Source organism: Mytilus californianus, unplaced genomic scaffold (assembly GCF_021869535.1).
Source record: "Mytilus californianus isolate M0D057914Y unplaced genomic scaffold, xbMytCali1.0.p SCAF_7, whole genome shotgun sequence".
NCBI classification, from domain to species: domain Eukaryota; kingdom Metazoa; phylum Mollusca; class Bivalvia; order Mytilida; family Mytilidae; genus Mytilus; species Mytilus californianus.
The window spans coordinates 81,886,982-81,907,649 of record NW_026262723.1 but is presented as its reverse complement, the minus strand read 5'-3'; the positions used below and the strand labels follow the sequence as shown (position 1 = coordinate 81,907,649).

The 20,668-nt window shown below is 33.7% G+C and overlaps 2 protein-coding genes across 2 annotated transcripts in view; one reads left to right on the top strand and one right to left on the bottom strand.

The window, feature by feature from the left end:
* LOC127710274 (methyltransferase-like 26) overlaps positions 1 to 17,388 on the bottom strand; it is a 28,869-nt gene extending 11,481 nt beyond the window's left edge. The window contains exon 1 of the mRNA XM_052216052.1: positions 17,272 to 17,388. The gene's annotated coding sequence lies outside the window, so the exon portion shown is untranslated. The remainder of the gene's footprint in view (positions 1 to 17,271) is intronic.
* Positions 144 to 20,531, top strand: LOC127709538 (fatty acid synthase-like). Its single transcript, XM_052215141.1, has 4 exons — positions 144 to 211; positions 15,512 to 15,713; positions 19,630 to 19,782; positions 20,524 to 20,531. Exons 2-4 carry the CDS (start codon positions 15,524 to 15,526, stop codon positions 20,529 to 20,531), a joined length of 351 nt encoding a protein of 116 aa, XP_052071101.1. The 5' UTR covers positions 144 to 211; positions 15,512 to 15,523.
* The last annotated feature ends 137 nt before the right edge of the window (positions 20,532 to 20,668 follow it).

Below are 20,668 nucleotides of genomic sequence, written 5' to 3'. Positions count from 1 at the left end.
TCCAAGGATTTCACTTTACAAATCCTTGGTGTCTCAACACAGATTATAGCCTAAAATTCAACAGCAAATGCTTGATATAGATTCCGGAAAGTGTAACGATTCTTCTACGGAAATTGTTTCAAATATTAGTTTATTCCCGCGAAAATTTCTTCAGCACGATTTGCAGCAAGTGTAGAGATGGAAGTCTATTAGCCAACAGTCGGGGAAAAAGGTGTTTCCCTAGTATACTGTTTGATAAAAAAAATATTAATGTTCATAACACAAGTTTGACAATTGACGAGTTATCTGCTATCTATACAGACAAAACTAAACTGAAAGTTTGATAGCCTTCATATTTCAAGAATTTCCAACCCCTTCATTTGTAAATTCAGTAACAGCTTATATAGCTCAATTGGGTTTATCTGCTCCATTGTATTATAACAAATATATCCCTTTAAGTCTTCATATGAACTTAGTTTCTGCAATTGCATGAAAATTTATCGACTGGAAAAAGTGTTTTAAGGTTCATGTGGACCCTTTGGCTAAAATGGCTGTGTTTTTACCTCAAAATTTACTCTGAGTACGGACAAACCTGTGCATCTGGAAAAATTTTAAGGCATAGCATGCCTTAGATAAATAAAATTCAAATGCATTGTATGTTTTAGAAACAAAGTCACCTGTCGAAATGTATTCTAACGTTTTCTTAACTGTTCTTGTATCTAAGTTAGTTTCATTGGAAAGAGTTCCATATGGCACCCAGTGTTCTCCCCAGGCCCTTAAAGGACCGCGGGCCCGCGATGTATAATTTTTTACCATGGTGGTATCGTTCTTACCGTGATGTATAATTTTTCCCCGCGGTGGTAAAATTTTCAATGAAAAAATCGTAAATCGGTAAAGTTTTAAACGACCTGTTAAATCTTTCCGTGCGGTATAAAATTTGAGGTGAAATTTGACCAGTTCAATCCAGTTCAAACCAGTTCTACTTCAGTTGTGAAGATAGTTTACACCAGGTGATCGATTTACCTTACGAGGTTAACCTTGTTGATTGGATTCAATCGATGTAATTAACACTTGTAACAGGATTCTTTTGTGTTTTAATTAAGAGATCATAACTTTATGATCACAGATAACTATTTTATGGCTTCGCTCACCACCCAAGCGCTGACCTGTGACATGTCGGCAAACATTTGTACACAAACAGTGCCCATAGTTGTACACACGCTGGAACATTTGTGTACATTAATTAAATTGTTGGCTCATTACAGATAATTAACAATTATAAATTTCTCAATTTTTAAGAAGCACGTGGTACAAGCTATCCTCGTCATAAATATACGATTTCGAAAGATGGAAATCATAATTCACGATGTCCGGGCCAAATGCAAAACATCGTAAGACAGTTGACAACAGTCTCACTCGTTGGTTGGGGAAACCCGACAGTATTACAACTACCACTAACCCATGCCCTTCTCCAAACTCAAAAGCAAGACAATCTGGTATAGACCCAGAATGGCAGAAGACAAACCCATGGTTGATTATCACCCAAGACAAGAAAGGTTAATACTTATATGAATTTGAAATCTATATTTATATTAAATTGATTAAAGGTTAAGGAAACATGCACATTTAGTTATATTAAGCCTCATTGTTAACTTTTATATAGATCTCCTTATCACTGGATTCCTTTTATATAAAAATATAAGTATAGCAAATATTTTATATATATAACACAACTTTCTATCTAGAAAGTCTTTTCATTTGAACATTTTTTTCAAGAAATTTATAAAAGAAATATAATCTTTAGATGTATATTTTGTAATGAAATAATAGTTACTTATTTAGTAATTGAGATTTTTTTGAAGCAATTTTTTTAATTATATATTTTAAATCTCAGGTATGTTATGCAAGTTCTGTATCAAGTTCAACATGAGACCTAAGAATGGCAGTGGAACCTGGGTTACCCATCCTTGCACCTACTTAGTCAAAGACAGTGTAACATCTCACAGCAAATCAAAGAATCACCAGCAAGCTACAGACTTAGAAGCTAGCTCCATTGTAGCATCCCAGGGCCAAGGTATTCAAGCAGCACTGGACACCCATACTTCAATGGAAACTACTGCATTGATTGGTGCCTTCAGATGTATCTACTGGCTAGCCAAAGAAGAAATAGCTCACACAACTCACTAACCATCCCTACTGGAGTTGGCAAAGACACTTGGGTGTGACTACTTGAATCTTCTCAAGAAAGGACAGAATGTCAACTACACCAGTCAGAGGACCATGCAGGACATGCTACTTACTATCAACGACCATATTCAGACCAACATACTCCAGACTATACACAACAGTCCATACTTCTCCTTATTGATCGATGAGACCACAGATATAGCAGTAGTAAAGCAGATGACAGTTATGGCCAGATACCTAACACATGACTACCAAGTAAGTTATTAAAAATATTTATTAATTAAAAAATGTAATATTTCACATTATTTAACTTAAACAAAAATATTTTGGTATTTTAACATATTATTTAGATTTTAGTCATAAGATAAGAAGATGTGGTATGATTGACAATGAGCCAACTATTCAACAGGGTAGAAAAGAAACTGATTTTAACATTTATGTATATTCTATCTAACATGCAATTAATGTCTTTATTCATATTTCAGGTTAAAACCTCTTTCCTGACACTTGTAGATCTACTAGACGGCAAGGCAGACACTATTGTTCCAGCAATCAAGACTCTCATGACTGACAGGCAACTACCAATCCAGAAGATGATGGGTTTTGGCTCTGATGGTGCTTCTGTCATGGTGGGAAGAAAGACTGGTGTAAGTAGTGTTTTTTATTTACAATTTATGATTAAAAGAGGAGACATTAGAAAAATTAATTTTAAAATAAAATCATCCAGTATAATACGGTCCATCAATTCCTAATAATGATAATAACAAGTTTGTTTACTGTTATTTATTTATTTTTTTTTTTTTTTATTAGGTAGCTACTCAGTTGAAGTCACAGAACCCAGAGATGGTCAATGTACATTGTATTGCCCATAGATTGGCCCTTGCAGCAGCCACAGCATCTGACAACATACCTTACCTTCAGAAGTTTAAAGACATACTCGGGCAGCTTTTCTATTACTACCAGAATTCTGCAGTTAGAATAAGTGGGTTGAAAGAAATAGAGGTATATTAAATATTTACGTATTTTGATTTCAATTTTAATAATTTGTTTGTTTGTATTTTTAATTTCATTCATAATAACTTTTTTTTACAATTTAATAGTTATTGAAATAGTTGATGAATTACTGATATCACACAAATATAATAAGAAACTAAAAACTTCTGACTTAATTGATTTTTATTTTCATAAAAGAAATATTAAATTCATATTCATGCAAAATGTTTAACTTTCTCTTTTAATTTCAGTTGATACTAGGTACCCCCAGTATCAAGTTGAAAGAAGTAGCTGACACCAGATGGTTATCCCACGAGTGCAGTGACAGCAATCCGTAGATGTTTACCAGCCCTTATACTCAGCCTTGAAAGAGAAGCATCAGAAAGGTGTGACGCAACAGCTGCAGGACTGGCCTTATTTGTCAAGAACCCACTGTTCATCTGTACTATATCGATGTTGTCTGATGTACTTCCACACCTTACTAGACTCAGCAAGATCTTCCAGAAGACCACTGTAGACCTTTCACTGGTAGACTCCATGGTATCAGCAACCCAGATGTCACTACAACACCTACTCAATCAGCATGGGGAACACATGACCAACCTACCAGACCTGTTTCAGCAGCTAGCAGAGTATGGGGTTAAACAGGACAGCACAGCAGTTGACAAGTAAAAGGACAAGGTATTTTTTTCATATACTTTATTTGTACAATAGAATGGGAAACATATCATCATTATTAATTTGAAAATATTAGAGTGAAAAAAATACCAACTATAATAAAAAAACTATTTTAATTTTATTTCAATATAGTTTTTTAATGTTCTTCTTTTTTTTCTGCTTATATTTTCATAAACTTATGTCATTATTTTTTTTTTAGACTTATCATCAGTTCATCAACAATGTTATAGAGAACCTCCACAACAGATTCCCTGACACAGCTCTACTGGATGCCTTTAGTGTATATGACCCTGACCTCATCTGTAAAGAAGACCCAGCAACCAATGAGTACATCCACTTCCAGAAATTGCAGGTATTTATCTTTTCTGCAAAAAAAATGCAATATAAAAAAGAAATTAAATTTAATTAATTAAAAATTAAAATAAATCATTTAATGAAAAACAATTCCACTACTAATTATGCCAGTTGAATACAAGATAATGAAAGAACAGAAGATAAGTCATCAGTGAACTCATTTGTTTTATCCAGTGATCACAAAAAGAAAAAGAATTTTTATTGACATTAATTTAAATGATATTGTTACTTTATCTTTACTTACCAATTTGTTCTCTTTTAGACTCTAGCAGGACACTTTACCAGTGTTGATGACTACCAAACAGCATCAGAAGAGTTCACATCACTCAGAGACATGAAAGAGATTAACTACTCAGAAGCCATCAGAAAGATTGCAACATTGAAAGACTGCTATCCAACACTGGCACAGTATGCTCAGATTCTCCTAGTTATACCAGTATCAACAGCAGACTGTGAAAGATCTTTCAGCACCCTCAACAGACTAAAGACATCCCTTAGGAACCGCCTGTGCCAGAAAATTCTGAACCCACTCATGACTATCTCCATTGAAGGACCAGCTGTGCAAGATTTCAACTTCCCAGAATGTGTTAAGCTGTTTGGCAAGGCAAAGAACAGAAAGCTTACTACTGCTTGAATAGTGAATTTTGTGACTTTGATGACTATTAGTGCTTTGAAAAATGTAAATGTGAATATTATATCTTGTGTATAATCATGTGTTATTTATTCTTAAATGACTTTTGTGACTTTAGTGCAGTTATTTAAAAAGTGACTTTTGTTTAAAGACTACTAGTGCTTTCTTTTAAATGATAGTAAATGTGAATAATATATAGTAGCTTTGTTCAGTGCTGGTTTCTATAATATTATATCTAGTGTGAACTCATGTTTTATTTATTCTTAAAAGATATTAAGGTATTCAAACTGTTTATTGATTTACTTCTTTTTTTACCAATAATTTTCTGACCCAAAGTCTACATAACACAGTACCACATTAAACAAAACAAAGGACAAAAAGGTAATGACACAAAAACTAACAAGAAAAAAATAAGCGACGCAACGCGACACAAAATATTGTAAAATTCATTTCGTCACGCGTTACCCTGGTGCTATCCAAAAATCCTGGGGAGAACACTGGCACCCCCACAGAATAAACTGTAATACATTATTGTCTTCTTTTAGTATGGTGGGGGTGCCATATGGAACTCTTACCGTTTCATTAGCAATAGCATATACATTTTTTCCTTCTCCATATTGGTCTATAACTGTATGTCTAATTTCAATTTGTAGTTTTTTTCCAGATTGGTAAAAATGACCAACCTTTGACCTCTTCATTTCTAACTTTTCTTTCGCTTTTACAGTAAGCCATTTGAATTATATTTTTGCTTGCTTGATAACATCAGAGGTGCAATTTAGAATTTTTTTTCAAATCTTCATTACAAATGTATGATGGAAATGCTGATTTTAAGAAATGTACATGTTATGGATTCGTATTTATTAATTTATCATCACTGAAGATGTTTCTTTAAGAAATTGATACAGGTTGTATATATATATATATACTTATATAATATGGTTTTGACAGATACCCCTTTGTTGGCCTTCCGTTGATAATTGTGACTTGATAATTGGCCAAGTTCATGGCATGAGTTCGTTTCTATTGTTTGGTGTAGTTGGCAAATATATTTATCAACACAAATGTATTGTTTTAAAGTATACTGAACAGTAGAAAGAAATTGGATAGTTTTACTAACGTCAAGATTGAAACCGTTGATTTGGTGTATTTATCTTATAAAGGCAATTTAGAATACATGCAAGTCACATCCAAGGCAAATATCAGTATCAACAAAGGAATATATTGAGTGCAAGATGACAAAAACAACAAAACAAGTGTTTATCCTGCACTTTGTCATTTAAAGTGTACACAAACAAAAAAATATATTTGCAAATGCTGTAAAAATATTATGTCCTTGTATCCTACTTCTATAATAAAAGAAACCCAAATATTCAAATTAAAACTCTTTATGTTGATTTTGGTTTCCCTATGTGGAGTGCGTCCAACATTTGTCCAAGCAGTTTGATGTTGAAAAAAAAAGCAAAGAAAGGCAACGACTGCATGGTGTATTGAACAAATGAAAATTGGGCGTCAATGTTTAATAATCTTATTTTACGCAAACTGTTAATGTTGAAACCCATTCTTTTACGAATCTGATACTGTAAGAATTTTTCCCTCTCAAAAGTTTCTGGAGGAATATTTTGAAAATATCAATCCAAATTGGAATAAAAACTCATGTTTAACTTGTTATTTTTCATGTTAGATCTAAGCCCAAATTCGTCCCCGCTTTCAATATTGTTCTAAATGTACTACTGACGGACCAAAGCCAAAATTACACATTGAGCTCTAAGAAAAAGTCTGCTAAAATCGGACTTGAATATAAGAATTATAATTGTTGAGGTTAACCCTTAGGTACACATCCTATAACTCAGAAACCGTTAAAGCCATCAAAAAATTCTTAAAAGAAAACTGTTGTCAAGAGGAAACCAAATATTTGTAAGGGGTTGCCGATGTCAGTGTAAAATTGTAATGACTTAAAAAGTGAGTCCATTTATCAGTAAAATACTTAACCTCAGACTAAATCTGAATGTTAACTGTAAAAAACACTTAGTCCATTTATCAGTATAGAACGGAAAAAAATGAAAGCAAATATTTTCAAAATTTCGCTATGAATACTGTCATAAACAAGCTTCTGTACAATTTTCATAAAATTCCGTGTAGGTTTGACAAAGTTATTGATGTTTAAAATAGCTTTAACAACAGACTGAACCTTTAAATGTTGACGCTGCCGACGACGGAATGTCGGATTGATATGTCTCGTTTTCGCAAATTGAATTTCACTGGCACGACAAGAAAGGCATCTTATCCAAACTAAAGGGAAATATGATACATAACGTAAACATGATTTTCTGTTTGATAAAAGTTCTTGCAATAAAAACACAACGGTGGCACAATCTGACGAAAAAAGTCTTGTGTTTCTTCTTTTGTTCAGTATATGTACTCTTAGTAGTGTTTTCATTGGCCTAAATGAAAATAACATTTTTCCATGCTTTTAGGCACATTGTTTCTAGATTTCAAATCAGTTCTTGAAAATGGATGATTTAAGTGTTGAGGAATTTTTGATGCAAATAGGGAGTGAATTTACCGAGTTTTCTAATGTATTTAGAATTAGAAGCAATGGTTTTGATACAATTGGAAGTTTGAGGTGCATTGATATTGAAGAAGACCTAAGACAAATGTTCAAGCAGGCCAATATTCAGCTGTTACTTGGGAGAAGAAGGCAACTGCAAAATGCCTTAAAAACCTTGGAAGGAAATTACACCAAACAATTCTAAAATGGGGCTTCACAAACCAAGTTTAGATAACAGGGATAAAACTTAACGGTCGCCCATGGCGAGCATAATTTCACATGGGCAACTTCACATCACTTTCCAGATCGCCCAGGTGGCGATTGCAATATATTTATTTCATAATTCCAACTGACAAGTTTGTTCTATTGCTAGAAGTACTCGACGGTTATTTAATCATTCAAAACACATTATGGAAAAGCTTTCCGTAGAAAAAAAAAACATCGCTGGTTTTGTTTAAACGGAAGTCACATGTTTTTAAACAAGGAACCAGTTAAAGAATGAATAGACGAATTGAAATCGGTATGGCCTAGTCCATCCGGTTGAATTTAATTACATACAAGCTTTTTTTTTTTCATTTCTGAAAAATACTGAAGCGAAATTTGATATGTTTCAAACATTTCTACTCAAGCAGCCAGTACCAAATCAATTTATTTATTCCCAAATATTAATATAACGGTAAGTACGTATCGTTGTCATGCCCATGTCCGTCAAAATTTAAAATTAGAAACAATTTGTAAACTTCCTGTTTCAAAATGTGGAAATATGTAAGCGGCGCTAAGTCTCCACAGAAAAGAAAAAATGAGGATACGGTTACATACTTTCGCGAATATGAGAAAACAAAAAGGGTGAGGAATTACTCAACGGATTGGGAAAAAAGACAGGTCCTGGTTAAAAGACAGTGAGGAGGGAATTATTTGCCTAACATATCAAAAATATGGTGATTTAAAGACAAACATTTTCAGCTCTGGATGCAAAAGCTATAAAGTAGACAGTATTGTTAAGCATGAGAGGTCCAAAAATCACGAAAAATTGGTATTGATTGAAAAGGCCAAAAATGAAACAAAAAGTGAGTCCAAGGCTGCAAAAATAGTCCAAACATTAAATAAAGAAAATTTTCAGAATCCGTCGTGCAATCGTTAAGAATAACCGACCACTGAGTGACTTTAATTGGATGTGTCAACAAGATGAAATGAAAGGCCTCTATATTTGCAATACTTACAGGAATTTGTCATCAGCTAAGACATTCATTAGGGCAATAGCTGAAACTGAATTTAACAAAGTGTCATCTATTGTTCAGAGTGGAAAGTTTTTGTGCTTGATAGGGGATGGTTCTACAGATTCTTCTGTTAAAGAACAAGAAATGTGGTACCTGAGAACAAGCATTGTATCAGTTCAGTTCTTAGGAGTAAAAAATGTGGAACGGGCCTCTGCTGAAAATATTGTAAATGGGACAAAAGATCTGTTGACTGTTAGTTAATCTGGGGTTGCAGTATTTAGACATTATTAAAAAAACTGTTGCCCTTTCTTGTGATGGATCCAGTGTAATGGTTGGTTGTAGGGCAGGTGTTGGGGCAATACTAAGACGGGACCAACCTTCTATGCTTACCTTACACTGTATGGCTCACAGGTTGGAACTATCCTTAAAAGATGCTTCCAAAAAAATAAAATTATTCGACAAGACCATATCTACTCTTGCTATGGGTTGGTACTATTTTTATCACAATAGTGCATTGAACAGAGCCATGCTACATCTAAGCTTTGATGCAGCAGTCAAGTCAGATGAAGAAAAGCTGCTAATGCCAACAATAGCTGGTTGAACAAGTTGGGTTGGGCATCTCCTTCTGGCAGTTACCAATCTGATAACTTCTTACAAGTATATATTCTTATAAGCCATGCTGGTGTCATTGCAGAAGATGCAGAACTTGAGTGGACTCTACTGAAAAAAGATGTACATGATTTGTGAGTAAACTAGTACATTTATCATGTTTAAATTATAAATAAATGCCTTGAGTAAAAATAATGTTATAGTTAAGTTTTATTTTGTTCAGGAGTGTTGGTGATTGAATTATATAATATGTGGAAAGAAGTACTGCAGTCATTTAATTTTCAATGTTTAAATCAAACAATATAATAATACTTATTTAAATGATTTACAAAAAAAATAAATGTTCTAATCTTTCCTTTTAATTAAATATTGCTCTTTCAGGGATCTACTTTCTGGTTGCACAGATTGGGACTCACTCCAGTAGAGATTAAATGGAAGATTTGTAAACATATTTGCAGTTGTGGATCTGATCTTAACCATGTCACCATCAGGTGCTGAGGCTGAACGTGGATTTTCACAGCTTAAACTTGTCAAAACAAATCTTCATACCAAGTTGGGAAATGATTCTCTGAATAATTGTCTTGCAATTAAACTCCTTTCTCCAGAAATTCACTTATATGATCCTGTTGAGAGCATAAATCTTTGGAATGGTTCTTGTGTGAGGTCTAGGAGGCCAACATTAAAGGATAATAGTGGAATTTCAGATCAAATACTCAGGCTTGAGGTTGAGACAGATAATAATGTTGAGAATGAAAGTGTAGGTGTAGGTGTTATAGAACCACATGTTGATGTTGTGAAAGGTAGTGATGCTGATATTATGGATGGTAGCGATCATGATGTTAGTAGATAGAGAAAGATTCATGTAAATGCCATTCTTAATATGATGGAAAGGGTAAGGGAAGAATGTTGTGACAATGAATGTGATTCAGGGCTTGATGATGAAGAGTATGAGTCTGATGGGATGGATGAATCCACTGTTTATTCTAAACTTTTAGATTAAATTAGCTGTTGTTTCCTTAATATTACAGATACACAATTGTAATGTTTTGTAATATAGGCATTGCTAAATATTATATTAAACTAAAGAACTGTTTGATGTATATTTGTTTTTTCCCAAGAAAAAAACTGGGCCAAAAACAATTTTGTTGGGTCCCAAGAAATAAAAGGTTAGTAGCCCAGCTGGCTCCTGTAAAAAAAAGTTAAGTTTTATCCCTGAATAACATTGTTGAGTTTCAAAAAACACATTGAAAAAGATTCAGAGAAAATTAACATTGGCAGAGGCTGAATACTCAAAAATCATTCTTTCGGAGAAGGAAAAGGATGGTAGAAGGTGTACCAACTGCCACAAAGCTGATAACAATAAAAACAATAAATCGTGCTCCAAAAACATGCGCAAGCATCCACTTGTGTGGCCAAGCAGACAAACATCCAGAATACCAAATGAAATGAGAACAAAACAGAGGGAGATTGCACAGCTCAAGCAAAAGATCCGAAAACTGGACGAAAAATAAGTTCAAATTGAATCGTTTATGGATGTCAAGAAAACAGACTTCATGTCATCCATGAGAAACAGATTGAGGCAAACTAACCCAAAGAAATATCAGGATGGATCAAAATTGATGAAAGACCTTCACTGTCTTAAAATAACATACAATGGAGTTATACCAGAGAATTGTTGGAATGATTACTTTGAATTTAAAGACAAACTGGAAGATGTGACAAAAAGACCCAAAGATATACATCCTTCATTCACCCCAAAAAGAAAGGATGAAGATAAAAAAAAGGTTCCTGTCGTTCAACTGATTAAACTTCCCTTCCATCAGCACTATCCTTCCATGATGCCATATTTCCCCAGTTATCCGTGGCAATATCCACCATTCCAATCTATGAGCACAAATACTCAGACGTCACCTGCATCTACATTCTACAAGTATGTTTGGTAATGATATTTCAGTGAAAAATGAACCTTCAGCTACAGTCCACCTACAACCAAAGTCTTCTATGGATCTTCTTGCTGATGCAGCTTTGAAATGTGTTACCATGGAAAGTTTCGACACAGATTGTGATGCTGACGATGAAAGTGACTAATAAAAAAAATGTTACTTAAGTAGTTTAGGCTAAGTAAAGTTCTTGATCACAAAACTTACTCATTTTTTGTTATTTTTAATAAATGTAGTTTCCATTTAAATTTGATAGCTATCGAATGAATTTGAGAAAGATCGATATTGCTTCTTAATAAACCGAGAGCTTATTCATTGAATAACAGAAATATATATGACCTTCAAAGTTTGCTTTCATGTAGAACAATATGTGTTATCATTCTATGTTGAAGATGTTATCTCATGTGCATCCACTTTCTTTCTTCAACTGATATACTTAAGATAAAGTTGATGAGTGGTCTAAGTAGTTCAACTGCAGTAATCACTATAAAAAAGGAGATGTGGTATAGTTGTCAATGAGACAACTATCCACCAGAGTTCAAATGACGCCTATCAACTCTAATGCTGTGGGTTCGAACCTAGTCCGAGATGGCTTTGACATTTGACAGCCCCTTTAGGACTGCTGGTTCCAACAAGTCCTTATAAGCCATCAGAGGTTCGATCAATCTTGGATAATTTGAGCACACTCGTTGCAGACGTTTGATTGCTTTCTTTGTTGACAAGGTTTGGAGTTTTATTTCCGAAAGTTGGTTTTTCTCTTCGAGCATCAGGCTTCCAAAGCACAATATTGAAATGATAAAAAAAATACATGAAAAATTACTTGATCTTAAATAATAAGGGAGGGTTCAAAGTGGGCTTTTTTTAACGATAAGAATGTAATGATTTAGTTGTGACTTTGTATAAATTTGAAACAAGGTTTAGAACATGTCGATGAAACGATCACAAATAATGTAAATAAGGATTTAATCCAGCTAATAAAACATTTGAGAATAACATTTTTCATGTGATGTTTCCATTTTACAATTGGGTGTCCTTAACCTCAAGTATAACGTCCAATAAAATTTAAGTATAATGTATACAAGATGAAGCCCCGCCTATCTATTGATTGCAGATGTCGATCTTAATTACAATGCTTGAGCAAACAATGCTTGAAATATTTATACAAACAAAGCAAACAAGCCAACCAAACCTTTAAATTGCTAGCATTAGGATAACAGCTTTAGTACTATAGAATGCAGTAATAATATCCGGAAAACAAATTGTTCATCTGAATTTAACCCATTAGCAATACACATTGACCAAGTCTGACGGACTACTAGTACTAACTCACTGTTATTTTCAGGTTTGAGGACTATATTTAAAGCCTATAAATAAACTACTTTTATTCAAAGTGTTTAAAAATAAATATTTATTAACATTTCAAATCTTATTTTCATACTTTCCGAAATGTGGCACTCTTCAATCAGCCACATCGGTTATAAAATTAGTTATTTTTTTCTCTCCCGTCTTCAACAATGGCAGATCGATGCCTTCTTGTCAATCATTTTGCGTCACGTGATTGTAGGCACTGTATTACAATTTGACGGGAGCGTAGTTATAACCCGACATCCTGAAATTCCAACAGTCCGATAGTCCGACGGTCCGATAATCCGACAGTCCATTAATCCGACGGTCCGACACAAAGCTTTGCTGCTGCAAAGGATAATTATTATGGATCTCGTCTTCATATAAGCTTATTAGTATACTGTTGAAACGCGAGAAGTGTTTAAAATTTAAAAAGTGTTATGCATTTTAATGGGATCCAAATTAAATCCTATACTGTTTGAACAATTAATTTAAGATTCCATTACTGTTCATCATGTCGAAGTTGATAACAAGAATTTCTGTTTTAATACATGCGCATGCATGTAACGTAATATGTGTTTGAATGTGAAATGTCGCATTTATTAGATGTATGCTTCTCATATATATGAGGGGCGTTAGCCCTGAGGATAAAAGACGAAGACATCAGATTGATTTACATAGCCGTTATAAATTGATTTTATCTTTCTCTTGTTCGTAAAAGAGCAATTAGTTTTGATAAAATAGAAATAGTGTCATTATTTCAAATTTTCCAGATGCAGTAACACTTTCAGAAGATGTTCATAGTGATGGATTTAGAATGATACCTTATCACTGCTTTTGTATGGCAATATATATCTCTATACTATCTTGTCTTTTCTGGTTTAATTGCCAATATTAAAAACCTGAACTTTTTGCTGATAAATGATAACACTTCTATGTAAACTATAATATGGACCTAAGCAATCCAGTCCTAGTCACAGAATCATTACGACATGACACCAATTATGTGAAAAAGAACAGAACTAAGATCGGCAATGACGTTTCACACACAGCAGAAAAGCATATAGTAGTTGAGACCAATGGCTGCAGCGCTGAGGGTTCGATTCTGACACTGAGCGCGAGACATTTCATTAATCAGAAGGGTGAATTTCACCCTCCCTCTCACATCTCTGGTACCCAGACCGGAGTTTAAACTTTGGGGCCTCGGTGGTCAAAGTTGCCCCCAACTTTGACTTGGAAATCAATCTGCTGATAACTCTTCGGTTTGTCTGGTCCCGCCGAGCAGCCCCGTGGTTCTCTACGAGTACTTCAGCTTCTTCCATCATAATAACAGATTCCCGATGTCCTAGTGCTCCCTTTCTGTTGAGGTGGGGAGTGCCCTTGTACATATTGTTGTAAATACATTAGTGACACAATCCCATTAATACCGATAAGGAGTGTACTCCACGGCGGATTCCATTGTACCATGTGTACACTCCCAGCTTTTGATGTGTACTTCAAATAACGAAGGATTCTACCAGTATATACATACGATACCACAAGCTCAAACTGTACAAGACGTCATACTGACTGATTTGAAAGTTTTTTGTGAAAAAATATACCAATTTACAAACGTTACATGTCTATATAGGCATATTTTTCAGAGACAAGTGACCTCGTGTCGGACTATAGGGCTGTCAGATTATAGGACTGTCGGACTATAGGATTGTCAGATTATAAGACTGTCAGACTACAGGACTGTCGAATTATGGGACTGTCGTATTATAGGTCTGACCCCCAATTTGACTGGTCAGTACGGGTAGTGACCAATCTCTGTGTTATAGTAGTCTCAGATTTAAATCAAAATTAGTGTTGATGGTTCATTTACAATCTTTAAGAACTGCATGGTTGAATAATGTTTTAATTTTATTACTTAATCATAATCATGTACATTTCTGCTCATTGTATTAATTTTTATATTGAATTAATGAGCCTCGAGGAAGATTAGTTATAATTAAAGCTAACTGTGTAACCCTCTTTAAATAAAGAATTATTATTATTATAATTATATGTGGACTCTAGTGATGATAACAATTACAGTACAAGATTTATCTGATATCTGTAATGTAAAATTAGTCATATACCATAGTGTCTATTTTTTAGTATTTTTGGATACTTTTTAACATAAATTCCTTGTTATGATTGATAAATGACAAAAAATATTAGTGATATTTTTGTTATCCTTATGAACATGATTTAGATGTTGATGAGAAAATGATGCTGAACTACAATATATTAAACTATACCAAACAAGGACATGCATACATTACCAACATATTCCTGACTTTGGACAGGTGCATAATTCTTTTTTTTTTATTTGTTGCATACAATAAGCTGCCACAAAAACTTTTATTTTATACATTGAAAAAATATTTTTTGTATCTTAAGATATTCTGTCAAATTACAGTCATGCTCAATTTTGCAATCAGACTGTCATGGGGGAAATCTGTAGGAAAGCTTGCTTACTGCTGAGTTATGTAACTGCATTGAAAGATTTTGCCTGCATGCCCCTTCTTTTCCATGTCACCATTCCAAAATTTCCACCTTTCCAAATCTTAATAATACCTGTGTAATATTTTCATGGCAACTTCAAACAAAAAAAAACACTCTTGACTAAGTCACACTTTTCTCTGCTGAACAGAATGACTTCATATTTGGTCTGCAACTTGACTGATGAGTTGTGACATATGAAGAATTTTCAGACCTGTCGGACACCTACTTTCTGTTTGTCAATACTTTGAAATACGACGAGTTGAATGATGACCATCACTAGGCATGCATTCTTGTTTATAATTAAGATTGTGTGGATTTTTCTTCTGGAAAAAAATTGACTTCCATCCCCAAACCCCATTTACAGTTTTTCTTGGAATAGCCCCAAGACAAAGGAAAAACACAGAATGTGCAGATTAAAATCCAGTTACTTTGAAATGATAAAATGGATTACACAGTAGACCTACTCTTTATTTTTGCCTTGCATTCTTTTATATTTTAGGACTTGGTGAACATGCCAGTTTGTTATGAAGAGGGGTTTTCCCCATTCTCTAATCCAGGAGAAAGACCTGATGGTTCAATGGACTATGTTGTTATTAGTGGTATTTCCTGTCGTCTGCCAGAATCCGAAAATATGGAGGAATTTAAAAAGCATTTGATGAGAGGAGACAACATGGTAACAGAAAATAGAAGATGGGAACCAGGTAAATAATGTAGCAAACATGAATAAAAGGAGATTTTTTGTAAGTATACTTTTATATTGATTGTTTTTAAATGTACTTTTATATGCCAAATATAGTACAATACTAGTCAGTAACAATCAAGAATAAATTAAGCTTAAACAAAATGTCCGGTTCATGTAGCCTAAACACTCTACATTGTGCGAACACTGTTCTTGCAATAATTTAATTTTTGTCTCGCCTTGATGGAGTCAGAAAGCGAGACAGGTATGCTGTTTCCGGCAGCGGCGGCGTCAACAATGTATTAAGTTTGTGATTAGGTCTTGTTTATGGTGAACCACAAGTGGTAGGTCAATGATATTTGGTATGCAGTTGTATAAGCATTGGCACATCTCATATCCATGGAGATTATTTGACCCTGCCCCCTCAGTCATGGTCCATTGATCATGACTTAGAAACTTTTGCTTAGTTTACATGTATTAGTTTGTGATTAGGTCAGTTTATGGGGAACCACTAGTGGTAGGTCAATGATATTTGGTATGCAGTTGTAAGCATTGGCATATCTCATTTCCATGGAGATTATTTGGCCCCGCCCCCATAGTCATGGTTTATTGACTGAAAATTTTGCTTAGTTTACATGTATTGGTTTGTGATTAGGTCAGTTCAAGGAGAACCATTAGTGGTAGACCAATGTTAATTGGTATTCAGTTGTATAAGCATTAGCACATCTCATTTCCATGGAGAATATTTGGCCCCGCCCCCTCAGTCATGGTCTATTGACTTTGAAACTTTTGCTTAGTTTACATGTATTAGTTTGTGATTAGATCAGTTTAAGATGAACTGCTAATGTTAAGTCAATGATAATTGGTATGCAAATTTATTGGCATTTGCGAGTATCATTTCCATGGAGATTATATAGCCCCACCCCATCATCAGGGTTCATTGACTTTGAAACTTTTACATAGTTTACAAGTTAATGTTTGTGTTTATGTTTGTTTAAAGGGAACGACTTATAATAAGTCCATGGTATTTGGTATGCAGTTGTATTAGCATTGGCACATCTCATATCCATGGAGATTGTTTAGCAATGTTCCTTCAGTCATGGTTCATCGACTTTGAATATTTGCAAAACTTGCATGTTGAAGTATTGCTATTTTAATTTCAACATTTGCATTATCAAAATTACAAAAAGGCAAGACATATCTCTGTGATAACTGTTTATTTCAGGATAGCTACTTAAATAGAAATAATGGTACTGTTTCTATTCATAAAGAACTATGGGAATGATTCAAAATTTCCTGATTCTGATAGCATTCATTGCATGTAGCATTCATTCTAAATCTCAAGAACGTGTAGAAATGACACATTGGGTCATGTAGTGTCATTAATTTATACTTATACTGAAAATAATGCCCTCTCCTTTCCCCTTACCCCATCCTAAAATATTTTTATGTAGATGTTAAATCGAAGAATTGCATTCCCAAGAATAGCAGTAGAAATTGTGAGATTGGAAATACTCAGATCTTCCCACAGAGATGAAATTATAATTTTTGATAAATAATGAAGTTTGAAAGTGACATACCTTACTTGTCTATAAATTTATAACTCCCGTTTAAGTATAAAGGTTGAAGATATCTAAAATCAGTGTGTTGAGATTAATGATATTGACTCAAAAGATGTACTGTATAGATATTTGCTGACTTTTAATTATTAAGGGAAAATGTAAACATGTATGTTATTATCAAGTGCAATTTAGTAAAGAATTGTTTATTTTAGAGAAAGTCTAAACAAACATTTCATCTATTCATACTGGTGTAAACAAGTCAATATGTAAATTGTTAACATGGTTAATCACCACTTAGATATTTTGAAATAAAAAAAAACACAACTATCATGCTAAATTCTCTGTAGATATATTTAAATAACGAATGTTTAACTACATTCAAAAATCAGTACTCGAGCCACACATTAATTTATTTATAGGATAATGGTAAAATGTACATGTCTGATTGGCGGTTTATTAGATCTTCATATCTGCTAATTTTTTATGGTCCATGGTCGATGTTAAAGTTTCATGATTTAGTCAGTTTCACAGTAAAGGTGAACTACTGAAAATTTAGAAATTCTTGTGATGTTTTTGTTATTGCGACAAACAAGTTGCACAATAATAAAAACTTGCACTAAAAATTCTGTTAGCATTATTTGTATGCAGCATTTCGTGAAATTTCAATTAGTAATCTCGCATGTATGCACATTGTTTGGTGCTAAGAATTTTTGTAAGTTTAACATGTCTATTTGATCAGGTTCATTTACCTGAACCTAATGGTTCATTGATTGATCAATGATAAAATTGTTTGATTAGGTTAAATTGTTAAGTAGTATTAATGAGAGGTCAGCTATCTTTGGTTCATAGAATAATTTGTTAGGTATTTGTCAGTTCCATTTTACCATGACCTTATTTTTAAGGTTCATTGGTCAATGCAATGTTCAATCCTTAGAACCTTCTTAGAAAGGATATACTACATGTTACGAGTGGTTTTATTTTTATGCAACATTTTTTTGTACCGTTCCTACTCGCTTATTAGTCGGAAAATTGGGAGTAAAATTCATAATCCAGAGAGGGGGACCGACTAATAGACGAGATCTAGCGACCAGAGGAAAAATCCAAGCTTGAGAAAAGTGGTCAGGAGTGAATTTCCTGGTCAAAACTACGTTTTTGATTGCCAAACCTACATAAATCAATAAATAAAAAGTTTTTGTTGAAAATAAATGACTACAATACTGTCTTTGTGTTTTATTTGTTCTTTGGTAAACATTTTCTGCAAATTCGTGTTGAAATTCTACTGTTTCCGGTTTGTGTATTGATTTTCCTATAAACCCAAAAGAAGAGCCAAGAACCAAAAATGAAAAGGAGATAACAATGTACCAAATATGTGAAAGGATGTTTTCAGCGGAGTTATTGTGTCATTATTGTGATATCATGATATCAATTCAATGCTTATAAATCATATAATAATCAAAAAATAATTTTAAGATTCATTCCCAAAATCAAAATATTATCCATTAAAGTGTCTCAGGTAAAAAATTACAAAATTGATTGACAAGCCAATATAATCCATTGATAACCCCAATTAAGAGACAAAGAGTTGTATTTACTAAAGGTGTGAAAACTATCAGTGATAGGTAAACAGATGACACTAATGAGTTGGAGTTAGTTATTTTAATATATTGATTAGCTTCACTTAATTTTTTTAATCCTTTAATCATCACAATATAATAAGAATTATGAAGTGTACATGCTCATTTAACACCAAGTTATGTATGCTGTGAAAAATATTTTCATCAAGTGTTGATTGACTTTAAATTTTTCAGGTTCATATTGGTTTATATTCGCTTTTCTCAAACAATAGGTTATTAGTCATACCCTACAAAATCATTGATGCATTATGTAAACAACACATGGCTAATCAGGAACATATATATTGACGTTAGATATACTGTTCCCAGGGCTAATCTAACATTTGAACAGTGAACAAAACAAGAGAAATTAATACATCTTTATTATTAACAGCAATATAAATTATCATGATGAGCATCAACTAAATTCAAACCAAACAAACATTAATGCAGAAATGAATATTATTCCTGGATTTGCATTGGTTTTACCGGCGTTCAGTTACTGTCAGCTGAAAAAAAAATGCCCAAATTTTGTCCGACTTATACGAGGGTCAAGACTAAATCCTTAGAATTTGGAGCTGAAAAGGGCCCCCGACTTATAGTAGGATCGACTATTAGGCGAGTATCTACGGTAATACATAAATTTTCAGCTTGTATTTTAAAGCCAACACTTCTGCATAAGTGTTGTAAGTGGACAATTCATGTCATACTTTTATAAAAAAAAGTTTAGACTTTCTGCTGCTATGACTTATTTTATTTGTAGTATCACATGGTCTGTCTTCTAAATCTGGAACCCTGGCAGACATCAGTAAATTTGATGCAGCATTTTTTGGTGTTCCACCCAAACTGGCTGACAGTATGGATCCTCAGTTACGTGTCATGTTGGAATTAACTCATGAAGCACTAGTAGATTCAGGTATGTGTTCCTCCCAAACTGGCTGACAGTATGGATCCTCAGTTATGTGTCATTTTGGAATTAACTCATGGAGCACTAGTAGATTCAGGTATGTGTTCCTCCCAAACTGGTTGACGGTATGGATCCTCAGATACGTGTCATGTTGGAACTAACTCATGAAGCACTAGTAGATTCAGGTAAGGGCGAAAATAACCAACAAAAAAACAATGAAATGGCAATATGAATTTACTGAAATTATTTTGATGACGAGCCATTTACAAGGATAAGAGGCATTATGTTTTCTGTTCTGTGCCCTCTTCCATAAATCTGTTCTCTCAAGTTGAAGATTTTGGTCCAGAAAGTTTACCATGAAATTGTGGCAAGATAAATATAAAATTACATGCAAATGTTTGCACTTGTCCTAAGTCAGGAATCTGATGTACAGTAGTAGTCGTCTGTTTATGTAGTTCATACGTGTTTCTCGCTTCTCGTTTTTATATAGATTAGACCGCTGGTTTTCCCGTTTGAATGGTTTTACACTAGTAATTTTTTGGAGCCCTTTATAGCTTGCTGTTCGGTGTGAGCCAATGCTCCGTGTTGAAGGCCGTACCTTGACCTATAATGGTTTACTTTTATAAATTGTTACTTGGATGGAGAATTGTCTCATTGGCACTCATACCACATCTTCCCATATCTATGTTCATTGTGTTGCAAGCTTTTAAAATTATATGCAAATTTACGATTTTGACCCCAATGTCACAGTTACCTGAACATGACACATTCTTCTGTGTTTTAGACAAAATCTTGAGTTTTTTTCCTTAAATTTGCCACTTGCACCTTAAAGCATATCAAACTACTCATTAAATAACAAACCTTTATTATTGCAACCAGCCATTGAGTCTTTTAG